This window comes from Ambystoma mexicanum, chromosome 6p (genome assembly GCF_040938575.1).
Source record: "Ambystoma mexicanum isolate Mex_15411 chromosome 6p, UKY_AmexF1_1, whole genome shotgun sequence".
In the NCBI taxonomy this organism is placed as follows: domain Eukaryota; kingdom Metazoa; phylum Chordata; class Amphibia; order Caudata; family Ambystomatidae; genus Ambystoma; species Ambystoma mexicanum.
Window position 1 is genome coordinate 826,226,214 of NC_090935.1, and position 17,825 is coordinate 826,244,038.

The window sequence follows — 17,825 nt, forward strand, 5'->3', positions numbered from 1 at the left end:
CAGAAGCTCACGATTGGGGCCTGCAGGTAGGCTGGGAGTCAGTGCTTCGGCTCAGGAATACTGGGCAGTGGTCAAGTTCTGAATTGTGGATCATTGCACAGGCTCAGGAGCACAGACAACGCATGGCCTCAGACAGGGTGACAGCTCATAAATTCAGTGTTTGGGGAAGTTCAGGATTGGAAGACAGCACACGGTCTCAGGAAGGGGGAGAAAGCAGAGGCTCTGGTGAGGGGCTAGAAGGCAGGGTTCGGTAAGAGAACCAGATACATGATCTGAAGAGAGGAACAATGACACTTCTAAAGGGGATGTCCCACATCTACTGACAGCACAGTAATATATCAAAGGCAGCCAGCATCCATTCCACAAAGATCAACCGCAGTTCCACGAGGGTCAGAAACAGTTCCAGAGTGAACAATAGAAATTCCATGGAGGACAGCAACAGTTCCAGTGAGGCAAAATCAGTTCTGGGGGTGGGAAAGAGTTGACATCTCAATTTTAACCTCTTTAATGCATCCATCAGATCTCCCCCTAACGACAACATTGTCTACTTAAAAGACTATCAATCAAAGTTCCACCAAACCTCGAAACGTTGTGGGGGAGCGAACTAGCTGGTTACAAATCACTGATGACTAGACGGAAGTGGGTCGGACCAATATGCACCACTGCTGGACTCCTTTTAGGATTATCAAAAGCCCTCCTCGACGGTTCCTGGATATACAATGAATAATTGTTGGAATGTAGGTGCATCTTCAATTTCAGAGGTGCGGCTGCTCACCTAACAGGCACACAATTTCCCCCACTGTGGACAACCTTATCAGTGACAGCCAATCTACACAGGCTAAATACAAGCTCTTGTCCTTAATGCTGGCACACACCAAGACAACCAACATGACATGTGCTAATCAGTGGTCCCTGTTTTCCGCTGAACGCCTCCACCTGCAGAGGCAAACACATGATGCGTCATACTGGACCCATATAAATGTGAATTCCCGTCTGCCTGATGAGTTAGTGTGCTGCACCCAGTATGTTGGCTGCCTGGCCGCTTCCCACATCACACGTCTGAGCCACCTTCCCTACTGCAGCAGGGATGTCAGTTAGCAGAGTAGCTCCAGTGTCATGGTGGCTGACTAGCGCAATGTGCTGGCTTGACCAGCATGAGGGCCCACTGCTGTCACCTTCCTATTCATAAAACTGTATAACTTGCACAGCAGTGCCTGCATCACTCAAACTGTTGTTCCTTGTGGGACAAAGATTGACTGTCCTTTAAAAAAATAAAGGTGCCAAAACACCACATCACAATTGAACTGAGCCTCAGACAATAGGTTCCTTGGCTCAGACCGAGCAAACCCCCACACAATTTAAGCACTGGCTCCATCACACAGGAGTCCTTCTTGGAAAAGATCCCCTTTATCTACATTTTAGTCAATTTACAGATCCTTTTGACAGTGTCAATATGGAGGTACTTCAGCAGTGTATCCATACTGCTCTCTGAAGCCAACAGAGAAGTATCGTGGGCACCTCTGAGGCGTTTATCCATCCCTGTGAATTTATCATGGGCCAAATGCGATCTACAGTCTGGGAATCAGCTTATGGACCAACACCACTGGAGAAACCACCGATTAGGTTTCGGCACAAAGAGGAGTTGTTAGGAGTTTGTCACAGAAATCACAAGTCTTTACGTTGATGCTCCAAAGCTAAAGTCGAGAACGTCAAAGAATATTTAATACATTTCTAGCCCTTTGTATTGGAAAGGGTGACTCATTCAAATGAACCGGTTTCCATTGCATGTCCTCACCATGAATCGCTCCCACTCAAAGTTTTCCTGAATGGGGTAAACATCGTGAATTTAAAGGCATATGAGTACTTGGGGGTGAGTTTTAGTAGCAAGTGCGTTTATACACTGGGCCTCATCACGAGTTTGGCGGTAACCCTTAAATGCGGCGGTAATACAATTACCGCCGCATTTAAGGGTCTGCCAAATCACAGGATTGGCGGATTTACCCGCAGCTCTGATCTGGGGCCAAATCAGCTGCGATTTTGCAGATTTTCAGCGCTATTACCACCAGCGGTAATACTGCCGGTGGTAATAGTGCCAAACATTCCCCATTGGGTCCAATGGGGAATGAGAAATTCCCGAATGGGCCCAATGGGGAATGGGGACTTACCGTTCCGCCAAACCTGTGATCCGGCGATAATAGCACCAGGGGGCTTGGCGGTAGGGCTAATAGCCCCGGTGGTAATACCGCCGAGGTTAGCGCCCAACTCTTGATGAGGCCCACTGAGGCTTGATAAGAGTGAATTGACAGGGAACATATATGTGCAACCATATCTTCCTCTAACTGGTTTGGCGGTAGGGCTGTTTCCACCATTTGAGAAGTGTACCAGGGTCAGTGGGCTGTCCTATCCAGGGCTGAGCTGTGGGGCTAAGCCAATGTTTATTCAAAAAACAGAGATTGCAGAAAAAACGTTTCTGAAAAAAATTACTACCATTACCATCTGGAACAGAAACTCTCATAGTACAGCTCGAGCATGGATGTCCTGGCTTTAAATTATTAAGCCTGGGTAGACCCTCCCATTTATTGGCTTAAATGATGGTGTACGCTTTCCCTTGTTAAGTATCAGAGAGCTCTTTACTGGTATTATGTGTGCACCAGAAGCTTTTAGAGGTCCATAACTTGCCAGATATGGTTTTTGATTATTAGATCTCTGGTCTTTGTGGTCAGAACCAGAAGAAATAAATTCAGATAGCTGCTTATTGGTAAAGGAAATCAGACATGAGACGGAGCACCATATACTTGACGAAATGTGGGGCATTCATCATGTTCATTTCAACCTAGAAAATAAGCACTAAATGGGTTTTGAAGATTATGGAGCGGAGGTCGAAACCCATCTTCAATTGGACTGATTCATGACGCATTTATTGATTTTGGCCAAAAGGTGGCGCTAAAGGGCCACCTATAAGCGGAAACTATTGCACTAGAGTATAGCAAGGTGGGAGATGTGATATGAGGAGGGGCACATAGCTTAGGGTGATATTTGGTTATTAGCCCACCCATTGACTGCCCATGGCCATGCTAATCTCTGTGACAATTTACACCCACTACCACCCCCTACCCGCCCAAAACACATGCTCCTAGAATCTCTTTGAGCTAGCTTTATCAAGTAGCAGAATAAAACTTTGGCCTGCCAGCGTTCTTTATGAACAGTCTTCTGAGAGTTAATGGCTTAATTGCAGTTGCATGTCTTAACAAAGTGTGCCTTTAGACAAGTTATAGACGGTAAATCAAGCATTGGCAAAGGGAAATATGTTTGCTTGGGTATAGGTATTAGGCAATTGCCAGGCCGTGTCATATGCCCAGGTACTCGTACCATTTTCCAGCTGTTTCCTTCTTATGGTCAGGTGGCAGCATTAGGGCAGTGCCTGGCAAATGCCTATCCAAAGCCTAAACAAAAGTCAAAACTGTTGGCTTTGCCAATGCTTGTTTTTTGTATGACGCCTGTTAACAAATATGTGGTTTATGCCATTGTCATTTTACCAGAGATGCAGGGCCAAGGTTTGTGAAATATGTGGCTATGGACACCTAAAATGGGTTTTTACTTTTGGAACACATTTTAGTTTCAAAACCAGACCTCTAGGTCTGTGGTCCCATTTCATGAACTGCACTTTAAGCCCTGCTTTTACAGGGATAGATTTGGCCATTAATACCTATAACAGTAATTTTTATCACCTTGGATTTTAACAGCAACAATTGTATATAAATACCCCTTGGCGGAGACAACATTGTTCATCGCTGTGAATGTTTTGTGCATAGCTATTTTATAGTACAAATAGGAATATTTCCATATACCTTTTTTTTAAAAAAAATCTTTTATTATGTTTTATTTTTATGTGCTCATGAATCTTAAAATGTGTATTATTAAGGGTTGTGTGGACACAGATTGGCAATAAACTAAATTGAAAATGGAAAGAGTACAGGTTCTAAATAGATGACCACCCTTTGGCCATCCCCATCCTTCCCCACCTCAGGCCCAATTTAAACTCTCAGAACTCTCCTTAAATTATTGACCCAACATTCCCCTGAGCTATACATTCACTCTGCATACATTTAACATTCCACCCGCATTCATGGATGGCCAACAGTACCACACACAAGGGGCCTGATTCATATATTAGTATGAGGTGAGTCGGGTTTTGCAGAAACAACTTCTGTATTTGATCAAAGCAATGCTGTTGTAAGTAGTGGGTAGCAAGGCCCAAGAACACCCCTGCCCCTTCAGCTCCAAGCACCAACTGAGTAGTGGAACCTCAACTCAGAAGCAAACACTTCTTCAGAATGGTGCTGTACCAGGTAGTCTTGAATATTGATCTGAAACCACTTAGTAAACACACATAACAGTTCTTCAACATGATATGTAATATGGTTTCTAAGCACGGACCCGGGGTTCAAACCTGTGGTGCTCCATGTCGTCTTGCTTCCAAGGCGAGAATGTTGCCCTGAGCTATCCTCTTGAGACAATGGAAAAATAAAATCAGGTCCAACCTCTCCTTTTCTAATAGACATGTAAAAGCAAAGTTACAACAGAATAGCTGTCCGTAAGAGGGCTAGCTGGCCTAGAGTAGAAGGCTTTTTTCAGGCCATTCCTGTGACGCCTGTGATGCACCCATCCGTGGTCTGGTGCCACATCCTTGAATGCACGCACATCGAGGGAGACAAAGCAGGACAACAACTTTCAAAAAGTGTGTTTATCAGGTTTTGAATTTAAGGTATATAAACACTGCTTGGTTTTGTAGCAGGCTTCTGGTATTGGGTCCAAATCCTATAGAATAATTGTTGTTAGAGTCCTTCTATCCGATATTTCTCTCCTTCCAATTGAGCACAAAATATGTGTAACATTTATACACCCATCTATTTTTTGGCCCTTAGCGAACTTCGAAATTGGTATATTTGTAGTTCATCAATGTATAGATTCACTAAAAAAAAAACTTAGTTAATGTGCAGTTAAGTTGTGCAGATTTAAGTCAACAAAAAACCCTTGAAATTTAGCAGATTTGTTATGTCATGTCAAGTTCACTTCTACCACTCACTGCTACTATTTGCATGGTCTCCAGGCGCTCACGTGGCTCTGTAAGAAGGTGGGTTTATTTATTTATTTTATTTATATTGCGCTAGACTAGGGCCCGTAGACATAATAGCGCTAGACAAGACAAACAACAAAAAACTAAAAATGCTCCAAAGAGAGTCAGTGTCAAATTCAGGGGATCAGGGAAGAAGAGGGATCAGTGGAATAAAACAGTTTTCAGTCCATGTTTGAAACCAGAAAGGCACCAGCGTGCTCCTAGGTCTGGCGGCAGGGTGTTTTATAACCTTGAAGTGACATAGGGAAAAGATCCCTGAGCCACTAGCTTGAGTTTAGACTTTGGCATTTAAGGAGACAATAATTATTTGACCTGAGGACCCTCTGTGCGGGAAGCCCAGAGGGTCCAGAAGAGTCTGTTTGATGGGTAGCTTGTACTTATGGCATATAGGCACTTGCATATAATGCACAGCATCCGAAAAGAGATACAACTCTTCACAGGCAGCCAGTGAAGGACCCTCCTAGCAGTTGGCATATGGGCAGTTCTTCGCAAGCCCTCAACAACATGTACTGCATTGTTTTGAATGACTTGTAGGTGGGTGAACTCAACTTGACCAATGCCCTGCAGGAGACTGGAGCAGTTATCCAATCATTCCCCAATAATCGCCCTTGCGATGGTAGCACAGTTAGTAGGATTGAGGAACGGTCTTAGTTGTGTGAGACATTTTAGGTAGTATGAAGTAGTAGAGACCAAGCTGTTGACATGTGCCTTCATATTAAGTTCTTGGTTCAAAATTACTCCCAGGGTCTTAACCTTAGGCGATGTGGCAATGGCATAACCTGCGATCAAATAAAGGCAATACTTAGGACTCAGCTTATGCAACTGTGGTGCCGTGTCAGCTATCATGATCCCCGTGTTTGCACCGTTGAGAGCCAATCCATTGTCGACCATCCAGATTGGAATAAGGTTATAGATGCCGTTGATGGTGGTGGTGTCATTGCTGTAATTACCTGTTAATGAAATAAGACACTGTGTGTCATCAGCGTTAGTAGCATAAATTATGCCTTCTACATCTCGTATTTCAAAGACAACGTAAAGATGTTTAAAAGTGTTGGTGAAACACAGGATCCCTAGGGGACTCCGCACGTCAGCAGGCATTCATAATCCATGGCATCCTCATGAAAGACTTAAGCTTTACGATCTGAAAGAAAGGATTTTATCCAGCTAGCTGCTGATGAAGAAAAGGAGGCCGCAGTTAATAGTCAGGAAATAAGTATTGAGTGGTCCACCAAGTCAAAAGCAGCGGACAGATCCAGAAGCATAAGGACTGCTGTGTTACCCTTCTCAAAGATATGTAGGATGTTTGCCTTAAAATCCAGCAAGGTGGACTCAGTACTATGAGCACTCCTGAAGCCTGACTGCTTCTGACCCAAGATGTTATGTGTAGCCAGGAAGTCCTGACTCTGTGTATATTCTACTGTATCCAAGATTTTTAACAGGAAGGGTAAGTTAGTGATAGGACGAAAGTTACCAGGCACACTGGGGTCAAGAAAAGGCTTCTTTAGCAGAGGAGCAATCCATGCCAGCTTGATGGAAGATGGTACAAGATTTTCCTGAAATTAGGTGTTCCAAAATTTTGGAATCAAAGGTAACAACTGAGAGGTGCAGGATTTGACACTGTAACAGCCATGAATTCAGACATGGGAGAGGACACGTGTGATCTTAAGGTTTCCCTATTTATACTGTTTTTTTCAAGGGTAAAATGTATCGCTGTACTGTCCTTCTTGATTTAGCTAATTTTGCTCATCATGGCATCTTGTGAGCGATGCACCAGTTTGCGTCTTTAATAACCACAGAGGTAACTTGGCAAGGGTCTTCCAACTCTTTCAATATTTTTAAAAGTTCTCTGGAATTGGATGCTGCACTGTCAATTCTTTTGTCATAGGAGGATTGTTTTGCAGAACAAATGGGAGATTTATGAGCCTTCACGGCAGTGGCGTATTTGGCTTTGTCGTCAAAGGACACAGTCATTTTCCAATGCTGGAATGCTCTATTTTTTGCGGTTTTACATATCTGAATGTCTGCCGAATACCAGACTTTAGTATTTTGATTCTTCAATAGCCGAGTTTTTTCTGGGGCTAAACAATTGACCACATTGATCATCATATTTTAATAGGCATCCACTAGATTGTTGGCTGTGTTATAGTTGGTCAGGTTATCTAAAGTAGTCACAAAGTTTCTAAATGTAGTCATGCCTTTGTTCCCTTTGGGTTGGAAAAGGCTGTGGCAGACATGGGAGACTGAAATGGATGCCATTATGGTCTGATCATGGACAGTGGGTGATCTCAATGTTGTTTATAGTGACATTGTAAGTGGCCACCAAATCCAATATGCTGCCCTTGACATGGGCTGCTGTACCAGTGTGCTGGTAGAAGTCGAGATCAGCCAGAGTGGCCTTGCCGGCAGTTGCCATGGAGTCAGAGGTATCATCAAATCCTAGATTAAAGTCTCAAAAAATAACAACTTTAGACAGTGGCTATAGCAAAGGAAGAATCAGGTTGCTAACATGAAGAAAGATGTCTGGCATATTGTTGGGTAGACAATATACAAGGAAAGTGTTGACTGTGGTGTTATGGTCAACAGACAGTTTTACCAGTAAAACCTCACAGTTGAGTAACCTGTCCCCCTCTACTTGATGTATTTGAAGGGAGGCTGCAAGGACCAATGTCACTCCACCCCCTTTACCAAGAGTACGGTCAGCTCTGAAAAAGTTATATCCCCCTGGAAGAGCTAAGGTGAGTGCTGGTCCAGCAGCTGTATGCAGCAATATTTCCGTGACTGCACAGATGTCCATTTTTGATAAGTTATTGAGTGTTTAGCAACATACACTTGAGGGTTTTAACCAGATCATCGGCTGAAGACTATTGATAATGAAGTGCTTCTGCACACAACATATGTGGCTCATCCTGATTCACAGTATCAAGAGTGGTGGGAGGGGCATATGGTGCAATTTACATGTGTTAGTAAAATACTGTTAGGATCTTCATTATGTGATTTCTCTGGAGCTATCCGCCGTTAATTGTCAGGAATACCATTCACCCTCATGGAATCTAATCCTACACCCCAACCAGACATAGACACAATATTTATATGTATGTTCTTTTGTGTTTGAACTTGTAGAACCTGGAGAAACTGGCATCTGTGCGTGTCAGCTTTCTAAGTGTGTTTGGATTGTGCGATTTGGGGTTATTGTGTCTGGAAGGGTAACTTCCAGTGACTGGGTTGTTTATTTGCAACAGTTGATTCTTATGTCTGATGTGTGGGTTTTGTGTTTTTGTGTGGGGGGACTGGCCTGTTAGTTTGTGTGAGGTATGTGTGGGGTATGCTGTAGAGGAGCGAGGCACAGATATGTTTAGTGGATAGTACGGCGTGTTTGTTTCATTGTTGGTTACACAGTACGTACTGTCATTTGATTGTATCGGGTCCTCAGTGATATTCTTGGCAGTGCCAGTTTTATGCTAATCATGGTAATATGAATAGCCAGGTTTTCAGTCGTTTTCTGAAGGTGAGGTGATCTTCTGTCGTTCTTACTCCTTTGGAATTGAGCTCCATGGATTGGCAATTAGACGCGAGAATGCAGTCCACCCGAATTTCCTTTTTTTGTAATTTTTCATTTCAATTTGGATTTTGTTGCTTGATCTTAGGTTTCTTCTTGGTGGTTGTGGTTGATCTCGGTTTGGAGGAATTTGGCTCCTTGTCTGTGTAGTTATTTGTGGGCGATGCAGAGGCCTTTGAAGTGAATGTGTTTTTTTACTTGGAGCCAGTGTAGGTTTCTCGGGGCTGGTGTGATGTGGTCTCTTCTGTTTATTGAATGGAGTATCCTTGCTGCAGTATTTTGGATGTGTTGGAGTTTTTTTAGTGAGCATTTCTTTCCTATAGTGTTGACTTGTGGTTCTAGTGAAATAACGTTGTCTGTGAGTAGTCCCAGATTTTTTATCACTGCAGATACTTCCGGTTGGTTTCCCATGCCTGGTGGCCAGTTCAGTTGTGTGTCTGTTACTTTAGCCTCTCGGTGTGAGATTATTGTTTCTGTTTCGGTCAGGTTTAGCTTAAGGTTGTTGGTTGTCATCCAGCTGTATATGTCAGTGAGGCATTTGTTGAGGGGGATGTTTGGGGCTTGGGTATAATCTGTGTAGTTGTAGGCGGTCAGTTTGTGGTTTCAATAATTGTCAATAAGGGAGACATGCAAATGTTGAAGAGGAGTGGGGAGAGGCTAGAACATTGTGGTACGCCACAGGATATGTTTTTGGTGTTAAAGGTAAATGGGGGTAGGTAAATTCTTTGAATTCGGTTAGTGAGGAAAGACTATAACTATTGTAAAGCAGTGTTTTTTTACTCCGCATTCCTCCAGTCTCTCGATTAGTGTTGTGTTTCTGATTGTGTCGAACGCAGCTGATGTTTCCAGTACTATGAGGGCAGATCACGTACTGTTGTTTGCATTTATTTTTAGGTCGTCCCATATGGATAGAAGTGCTGATTCCGTTCCTCTCATGGATCTGAAACCGACTTGCAGGTGGTCGAGTATTCTGTTCATTTCTATGTGGTTGAGTAGGATTTTGTATGCGTGGTTCTCCATTAGCTTCGCTCGGTAGGGTAGATTCGATAGAGGTCTTTAGTTGGTGGGATCCTCTGAGCTTCCAGTTTCTTGTTTTATGAGTGGATTGATGTAAGCTGATTTGAAAGATTTAGGTACTAATCCTGTGTTTAGGGATAGGTTCATCAGAAGCCGGAAGTAGGATGCTGTGATGCTGTGGTTGAGGATTTCTTTGTAGATGCCTGCGGGGCATGGATCGCTGGGGGATCCGGCAAAGTTGGTGTCACTTATTAGTGTGGGAAGTCATGCCCAGCTTAAACCGGCATGCTCTCAGCAATGTTCCCTTAATCCCATGTCCCCTATAATGCCATTTTGTATGTCATTGTGAATCTCTTTTTTTATAATATTTATGTGAGCATGGGCTTTGCAATGGGAATGTACTGAGTTATGTTGGTCCCGACTTCCCACATCTGCTGAATTTCAAGGATTGTGTTGCATTAAATCTGTACAACTTAAACTGCACCTTAACTAAGGTTTTTATTCAGTGAATTTCAAGGGTTTTGTTACACCATCGTTTTTTTAACAGGCCAAAAGCCATATCGACTGTACGTGTTCCCCCAATGTGTTCCTTTTGAACCCACTAGGTGGCCACTGCCGAACATGTCTTTTGGGCCCTGGCCAGTGAGCACGGCCTTTGGATGTGCCCACTATATCTTTTAAAAACACTATCTTTCTTCCCCGCTCACTAGCCGTGGCCTTTCGCCCATGACCATTGGCCCTGGCCATCGACCGTGGCCCCCTTTATATCTTTCCCAAATAGCTTTCCTCCAGTCCCACTGACCATGGCCAGTTCCCACTGCTTCTAGCTGTGGCCACTCTACATTGTGGGATATTTTAACCCATTACAATGTGCCCCACCGCCTCAATTTACAAATTTGGAAAGAAAAAGCCAAAAATTGATGCACTAACCCCTATGCGAGAAAAAACCCTGCAAAACTGCGTTGGGGCCAGAACCACAAAAGGCCGCACACCCTGCCACACATGGTCAAGGGGGGATAAAGACAGAAATCTCACTGCAGGAGCATGCCAGTGGGTGCTGTCACATTCAAACATGGAGCAAGGCAGCATAATTGTCCTAAAAACCGGAAATGCCTTTTAAAAATGCAGCTTTGCAATCTTCAAAGTGCTGTTTTGGCGCTAGATCCAGCCATTTCCAGTGAATCCTTGAGAGTAAAAGGGTTACAGATCATCCAGTGTGGCCAGAGAAGCCGGGCCCCATTGATTGACAGCAGCTAAGAAATGTATCTTATGAAAAAGGCAGCCCAGCAACATTGTTTTCAGTTCCACAGGAAAAATGCGGCTAAAAATGGCGACATGTAACAATTCCAACTGTGCAGGCAGAAACTACAAACAAAAGGCGGGATACATATATACAGATTGCAGACAAATCCCCGCACTCAAGGACTGAAATAATGATTAATAAAATGTATGTGCTGTAGAAGAAAAGCTGATGTAAAAGACTCAGTTTAAAGGTGCTTTTTCCCTCCAGAAAGTGCAAAACCGCCTATTTAAAAGTATGTTTTTGTTGAAAGGCTTAATCCTTTAAATGTCAAAATCCACCTACAAACTGTGTTTACTTATATGTTTTAACTTAAAGTCAAAACCAAGCCTTGAGTTGATTATAATATTGAATTCTGGGCTGACAGCTCCGCCTGGGAATGGGTAACACCTTACTGCTTGCAGGAAGGCTTAATTGATGCTGGAGGTTCTAGCATATTTACAACAAAAAACTCATTAGAAAATTCGTCTGGGGCCCAGCCAAGAACAATGGCAGGCTGCATACTGATCCCTTCAGGATAGATGTGAAAACGTCCCTCTGGACCCCCACCCTGATATAAGGAATTTGACAGCTGTTGCCAATTGAAAGCAAAGTAAAAAGAACTGCCATGAACTTTTCGTGTTCAAATGCCTATTTGTAATTAAGCTTTAAAGACTTTTAACTTTGCCACAAGACGGAGGATAAATCAAAAAATTGGAAGTTGTAAATAAAATTTTCTGCCCTTTCTGTGAAGACGTGAGTGAACTAGGGGTGTCACGGTATTAGTTTTATGACTGTACAATAACCTTCTTGCCAAACAACGGTATATCATGGTTATCGCGGTATAGCAGGTGGAGTAAATTAATCTTAACAAATATTTTCTAAAAGGTCATAAATTGTCAGATTTATCATCACAAACAAAACCAGGCACCCAGGGCCAGAATTGGGCTTTTCAACATACTTTCCACTGAAATGCCACCCCTTGCTTCCACCAAACACAAACACACGTGTGGAGAGGAGGAGGGGGGTGGGGTGGAGCCCTGCTGCGACTGGCAAAGCAAACTGAATAGCTTTTTTAAGTGGTCATTTAGGCTTTTAGCTCCCCCACTGGCTACTGGTGAAGATGAACATGTTGCCATCTTGATAACCTGCATGCCACAGATCAATGGAGTCTGATGGTAGTATACGCTTGTGCGCATACACACGCACACGCTCTTTATGTTACAGCCTTTAATTTACTTCCGGGCCAAAAGGTGTTCAGTAATCACGGACATGTTACCCTTTGGTATGGCAGCAGGGAATACCCACAGAGATGGGTAAATTTCGCAGTGTGATTTATTACATGTAAATTCAATGATAGAACCAGGGAAATCCCCCATTGTCATATGTTTAGAAAACATTATCCATTATAAATATATAAACCCCAAAGCCGCCAACCCAAAGTCCCGGGAGGATAGCTCAGCGGCAACGTGCGTGCCTTGGAAGCAAGACGACACGAAGCAACACAGGTTTAATCCCCGGGTTGGCGCTTAGAAACCTCTGGGTGTTTAAGCGTGTTATAAATACGCAACTAAGACAAAAACAATTAAGCAACTAAATAAACAAAAACAATTTCTTTAACAGCGCCTCGATGCCCGCGGGCTGTGGGAGCGCTTTAAAAAAAAATGTAAATAAAAAAAAAAGTAAACCCTTTTCCTTCTTGCCACTGTATTTATTCTTCCTATTGCTAACATATTGATTTAGTGTCAGGCACGTGTGGTTTATGGAATGGCATTAAAAACTGCTCAAACTGAAACTACTTGGCAGACGGCACATCCAACAGTGAAAGACCAAGACTGCGCAGCACTTGCTTACTGCAGCCTTTCCAAATCAGATTGAAAAGCACACTTAACGGTATGAACGGTATACCGGTATAAACAATGTGACGGTTATTATTGTTAAATTAAGTGGTTCACGGTATCTTTAACGGTATACCGTAATACCGTTACATCCCTAGAGTGAACCCTGTACTACATAAGAAACCAAATTTACACTAAATTAATAATTGTGGCAAAACTATTGATGCTGCAAATATAATATTGTATACCCGTGTTCTAGGGTTAATTGCCCAGATATGTACTGAATTAGGAATTGTTATGGCAAACCATTATTATTAAAATTGACAAAATTCCACAGAATGACAAAGCCAGCTCTCACTGAGTTGGGAATTGGATGTAAAGATAACCCATCAAATATGTAATGCATGTGTCTGATTTTATTGGAGGGCATAATTATAGAAATGTGTATTTGTGGAAAAGTTAAGTTTTGGTCCAAATCACTTTGGGAGTTCCTAAGTAACATCATAAAGTATGAAAGCTCTTTCTGGCTTCCAACCAGAAAAAGGCAAGTGCCTCTGACCTATCACAGCCGTGGGGGTGTAGATTGTAAGTCTGCCCCCACCATAAACTGAGTGATGTCACTTGGCATGATAAATATCGGAACCTCACAACACACAGACACACACTGATTCCTGACTACATCCTGATTTCCACGCTGCGTTTTGTTCCTGACTTCGGCAGCCTGTTCCAGAACTTTTAATCTTGTCCTGATCCATGCTACTTTGCAAACCAAGGCCCAAATCCTGAACTATCCCACTTAAGGGAAGCAAATTCTGATCCAGTCGGGCTTAATACCATTAAAGCTTGCCTGCTGAAACTCACAATCCCGGTATTCTACAGTGTCCAGTGACCAGAAGGGCCAATCCAATCCAAATCCGGTCTGAGGTGCCAGTCCAATGGACCAGAACTGCCCAGCTGACCATCCTGCCAGAAGTGCCCTTCTGCCTGTAGACCCGATACGTGATGACCAGAACCCTGACGGTCCAATCTTAAATTACAGTGGACTGTTAGTATTAACAGGAATCATAGTAACCCATGGTATATTTGTCTTGTCCCATCCCAATCTCAACCCATCCTCTCTTTAACTTAAGAACTTGTAATGGTGTCACACCAGTCTGAAACCTTGCTTTGATTTCTTGTAATAGTAATAATTTCTTTAAAATCCTTTAGTCTTGCAAAATCCCAAACCCTTAAAAATCATCTCACTGGTAATCCGACTGAGTCTTCCAAGGTGGACACGGAGGTGCTGGGGTTGGTTTCCACAGACCCCTCTGGGGTTTGCTGTGTTTCAAACTGGTCACCAGCCTGAATACCCTAGTTTAGAGCATAATTGTCATTGTAAGAACTGATTTCTGTTTTCATTGTTGCGTCTTTATTTTCAAAAACACCTCTCATTCATACTTGCATAACTTCTTCAATTTTATAGATAGAGACAAGGGGGCTGATTCATGGAATTATTTGCACCGAAAAACAGTGATTTGTGTGGCATTCTGCCCGCAAATCCCCATTTGTTAAACAAGGATTTGCTGGCAGAATGGCGCCCAAATCCCCGTGTTTCGGGGCAAATAATTCCATGAATCAGCCCCTTAATTTCAATTCTCACTTAAACCTAAGACCCTTAGCTACATCCACAACCATTGCGAAACAGTATATTTGACCCGTTTTTATTAGAAATCGCATAGTGAAAATTAGGCGCGAATTTGCATTTTTGCAAAAGTTTTACACGTGTCTTTGCTCTTTCAAAGTATTTCCACAATCCCATTCTAATTTAAAGTGTGTTCTGTTGCTCATATTGTAGCTCATGTTTGCTGTTTAGTATTGCTCCCATAGTGTCAAAGTTCCAAAAACGTTTTCTCTCTTGTTTGTGGAGGGAAGATTATATTCAAACAATGTATTATGTTTTTCATTCCTGAATACCTGCTGCTCACTTACATCTGTGTAGAATTGCTCATTTGTGAATTAAGAACTTTGCAGGGGGAAATCTTTACTTAAACGCCATCTTGTTCACAAGCCAAAACTGTTCTTTTCCCTGTATTTTATCTTCTGTGCTACTCAAAGTGAATTCAATTGTTTTATTCAATTTCTGATTTGTATTGTCCCCACATTGGTGATTGCTGCCCCATATACATTACAACTTTTATTTTATTTTGAATTTTAAATAATAAATAAATATTTACCTTTAACAACCAGCCTGATTCCAGGTTCAATGTGACCTGCGGGGTATTTTGAGACAGGTGTGATATGAGTGGTATATCACTCAGAATATTGAACCCATAGACACAATAAATAAGTATTTCATTGGTGTACTACATGCTAGGCGAGGCCCGGGTTTATTGCCTGATTGAAATCCTTAACAGATTTGGGGGCTCGTGCCGTGATTCTGAGTTCGAGTTACCACCCGTGACAGTCTAACACAGCATACTAGCCTGCAGAGTACAGACACCTTGTGTGGTTGGTTTACTGTGCTACACTGTACAAGCACCTCTCAAAATAAATATTCCAAAAATCAGGCCTGTTTGTAAAAGTAAATTAACCCTAAAATAAGTTATGAGGAAATTGACATATCCAAAATGGCAATCCCAGTATAAATTAATATGGCTAGCGGGCATCTTCTGCACAAACTGTTTGTCAGGGGTGATTGGCCCGAACAAAATGAACAGGTATGGCTGCAGGAAATCAAAGAACAGGTCACTGCCATGGACCTAGATACACCAAGCACTTAGTGTACTGAACATGGCCCCAAAGTGAAAGAGGAGCAGAGTAAAATTGCCAAAATAGCTGCCTACCTGTGCCTCCACATAGGAGTAATGCAGGAAAAACATGCTGAGAACATAGTTCTGGCAAGGAATCAAGTGGAAACACTAGAAAGAATCCAGGCTGATCTGGACTCTGCAGAGCAAAGGCTACTGAAGAGCCAAGACTCAGAGACAGAAGCTAGGCAGTATCTGACAAAACTAAAAGAAGATCTGGCTCTCCTACAGCAAGAGAAGGCAGAGCAAGATACCCAAGTTCAGGCACTGAAAGATGAATGTCAGGAAAGGGTGGAATCTTTAAATCAGAGTCAACAGAAACTGGTGCAACAGTTAAATTATAATAGAGCATGCGCAGAACAGATAGTCACTTTACAAAACCACATAGAATCCTTGAAAGAGGAAAACAATAAATTAATTATTAAAGATCTAGAATCTCAAACACAATTTGATGAGGAGCGCCAGAAATCTAGTGCATTTAAAAAACAAAGGGACAACCTGGCTGAACAGAAGGACACTCTAAGTCAGGAGAGGGACACCTTAGGTCGGGAAGTAAGCCAAATAAAAACCAAGCTAGAGGAAAGAAAGCTGGCCCTCCAGGAACTCAAGGAAGCTAAAACAAAATATGAGAAGCTACTAAAGCACACCAGGTGGGTGGAGGATGCTCTGAAAAAAAAACGACCTGGCCAATGATGCTAACACTCAGGAGGAGAGTCTCCTGCAGCAGAAATTGGCCCAGTATTTTCAGGCCAGACAGGAAGCACAGAGAGGCAATGAGGCTCTCTGTGAAAAGAATGATGTGCTCCACAATCAGATAGCCATGCAAGAGCGAATTATTGAGACCAGTAAGGCCCTGATAGAGGAACAAAAGATTCAGATTTTGGCACGTTATCAAGGAATAGGGGCTGAAAGAGAAGAGGTAGGGAGGGACAGAGAAACCCCTGATCATCACATCAGGACCCCTGTACTCAGGGACTCAAACCCCTCCAGTGCTATGAACTCTGCCACCTTCATGTCCACTGACTCACATGAACCAGGGGCCAAGGGGATGGTAGACTTCAACAAAATGGGCAAGATAGGACTGACAGATCAGCGCCTCCAGAAATTGATGGACGAGCTTCTCTGTACAGATCTCGGAATGTTAGGGCTAACCTCTCTGACCAGGAGGACTCCGATGAGGGGAGAGTCAGGAAATTGAATCTTCAAAAATACCGCCTACCAAAAGATCAGTTGGTCAAATTTGGTGGGGAACTACAAAAAATCAACCCCAAAAAGAGTATCCTCAAAGCCTCTTCCCAGATAGGGCAGTGGGTGTGGGGGGTACTCTGCAAATCTTGGGAGCAGGTGAGAGTCAGAAGACTCTTCTGAGCACCACGTGCATCAGGAAACTAGGCTCCCACATTCTGCAAGTCCTTCTCAAGCTCGCAGAATCAGGGAGAGCATAGAGGATCAGATAGCCACATCCTGTAGTAGTGCCTCTGAGTCAGAGGATGAGTGGACACGGGTGACTAAGACCAAAAAGGCCAACAGAATTAAGAGGGCTCTACTGAAAGATCCCCTGAAGCCGATCAAGGTCATTAGGAGTGTTATAACTCCCTATCACAAAAATGCTAAGTATTCAGTCTGGGAACATCATGAGTTATACAAACAGATGATGGATACTTTTCATCTGAAAGATAGTCAGAGTTGCATCCAGTTTGTAAAATGGACATTTTCCCCAGAGTGATCCAGCTTCTTTGCGGGGCTGGAGGATCAGAACCATTCAAGATGGTCCACCTACAGGGCGGCCATCTTAAAACACTTCTCAGTTCATAGAAACCCCCAAGAGGCCCGCAAGGCGGCCTACAATTTGCAGTGTGGGGAAGACCAGGCCCCACAAGAATTTGTGCAAGAACTGAAACGTGCCTTTGTGCAGACCACCAGGAAGGTGCGCACAGACAGTAGGGAGTTCATTAACACCTTTTTCCATGCACTCCCCAAATACATCATGACCCAGCTGGTGAGGGACTTTCACAAGAAGAGATCACTGGACTGGGTTATTGAACAGGCGACCCGTATTTATGAAGTGCAGAAACCTGTAGAGAACAAAAATACCAATAAAAACCCCAAACCAGCCAACACCCTTGATGCTCCTAAGTTGGAAGAGGTGAAAGTTGCCCCCATTTTAGATTTGGAGATGGTGGGGGCCTAAAAATATACTGATACAGAA

General features: G+C 43.1%; 1 protein-coding gene across 2 annotated transcripts in view; it reads right to left on the reverse strand.

The window, feature by feature from the left end:
- LOC138510049 (uncharacterized) overlaps nucleotides 1-17,825 on the reverse strand; it is a 731,668-nt gene that overhangs the window by 296,722 nt on the left and 417,121 nt on the right. The window contains exon 6 of one of the 2 annotated variants that reach the window (XM_069625467.1): nucleotides 5,248-6,087. The exons of the other annotated variant lie outside the window; for it this stretch is intronic. Within the exon in view, the coding sequence (XP_069481568.1) occupies nucleotides 5,726-6,087 (362 nt within the window). The 3' untranslated portion in view covers nucleotides 5,248-5,725. Of the gene's footprint in view, nucleotides 1-5,247; nucleotides 6,088-17,825 lie in introns of those variants that run through there. 2 annotated transcript variants of the gene reach the window in all.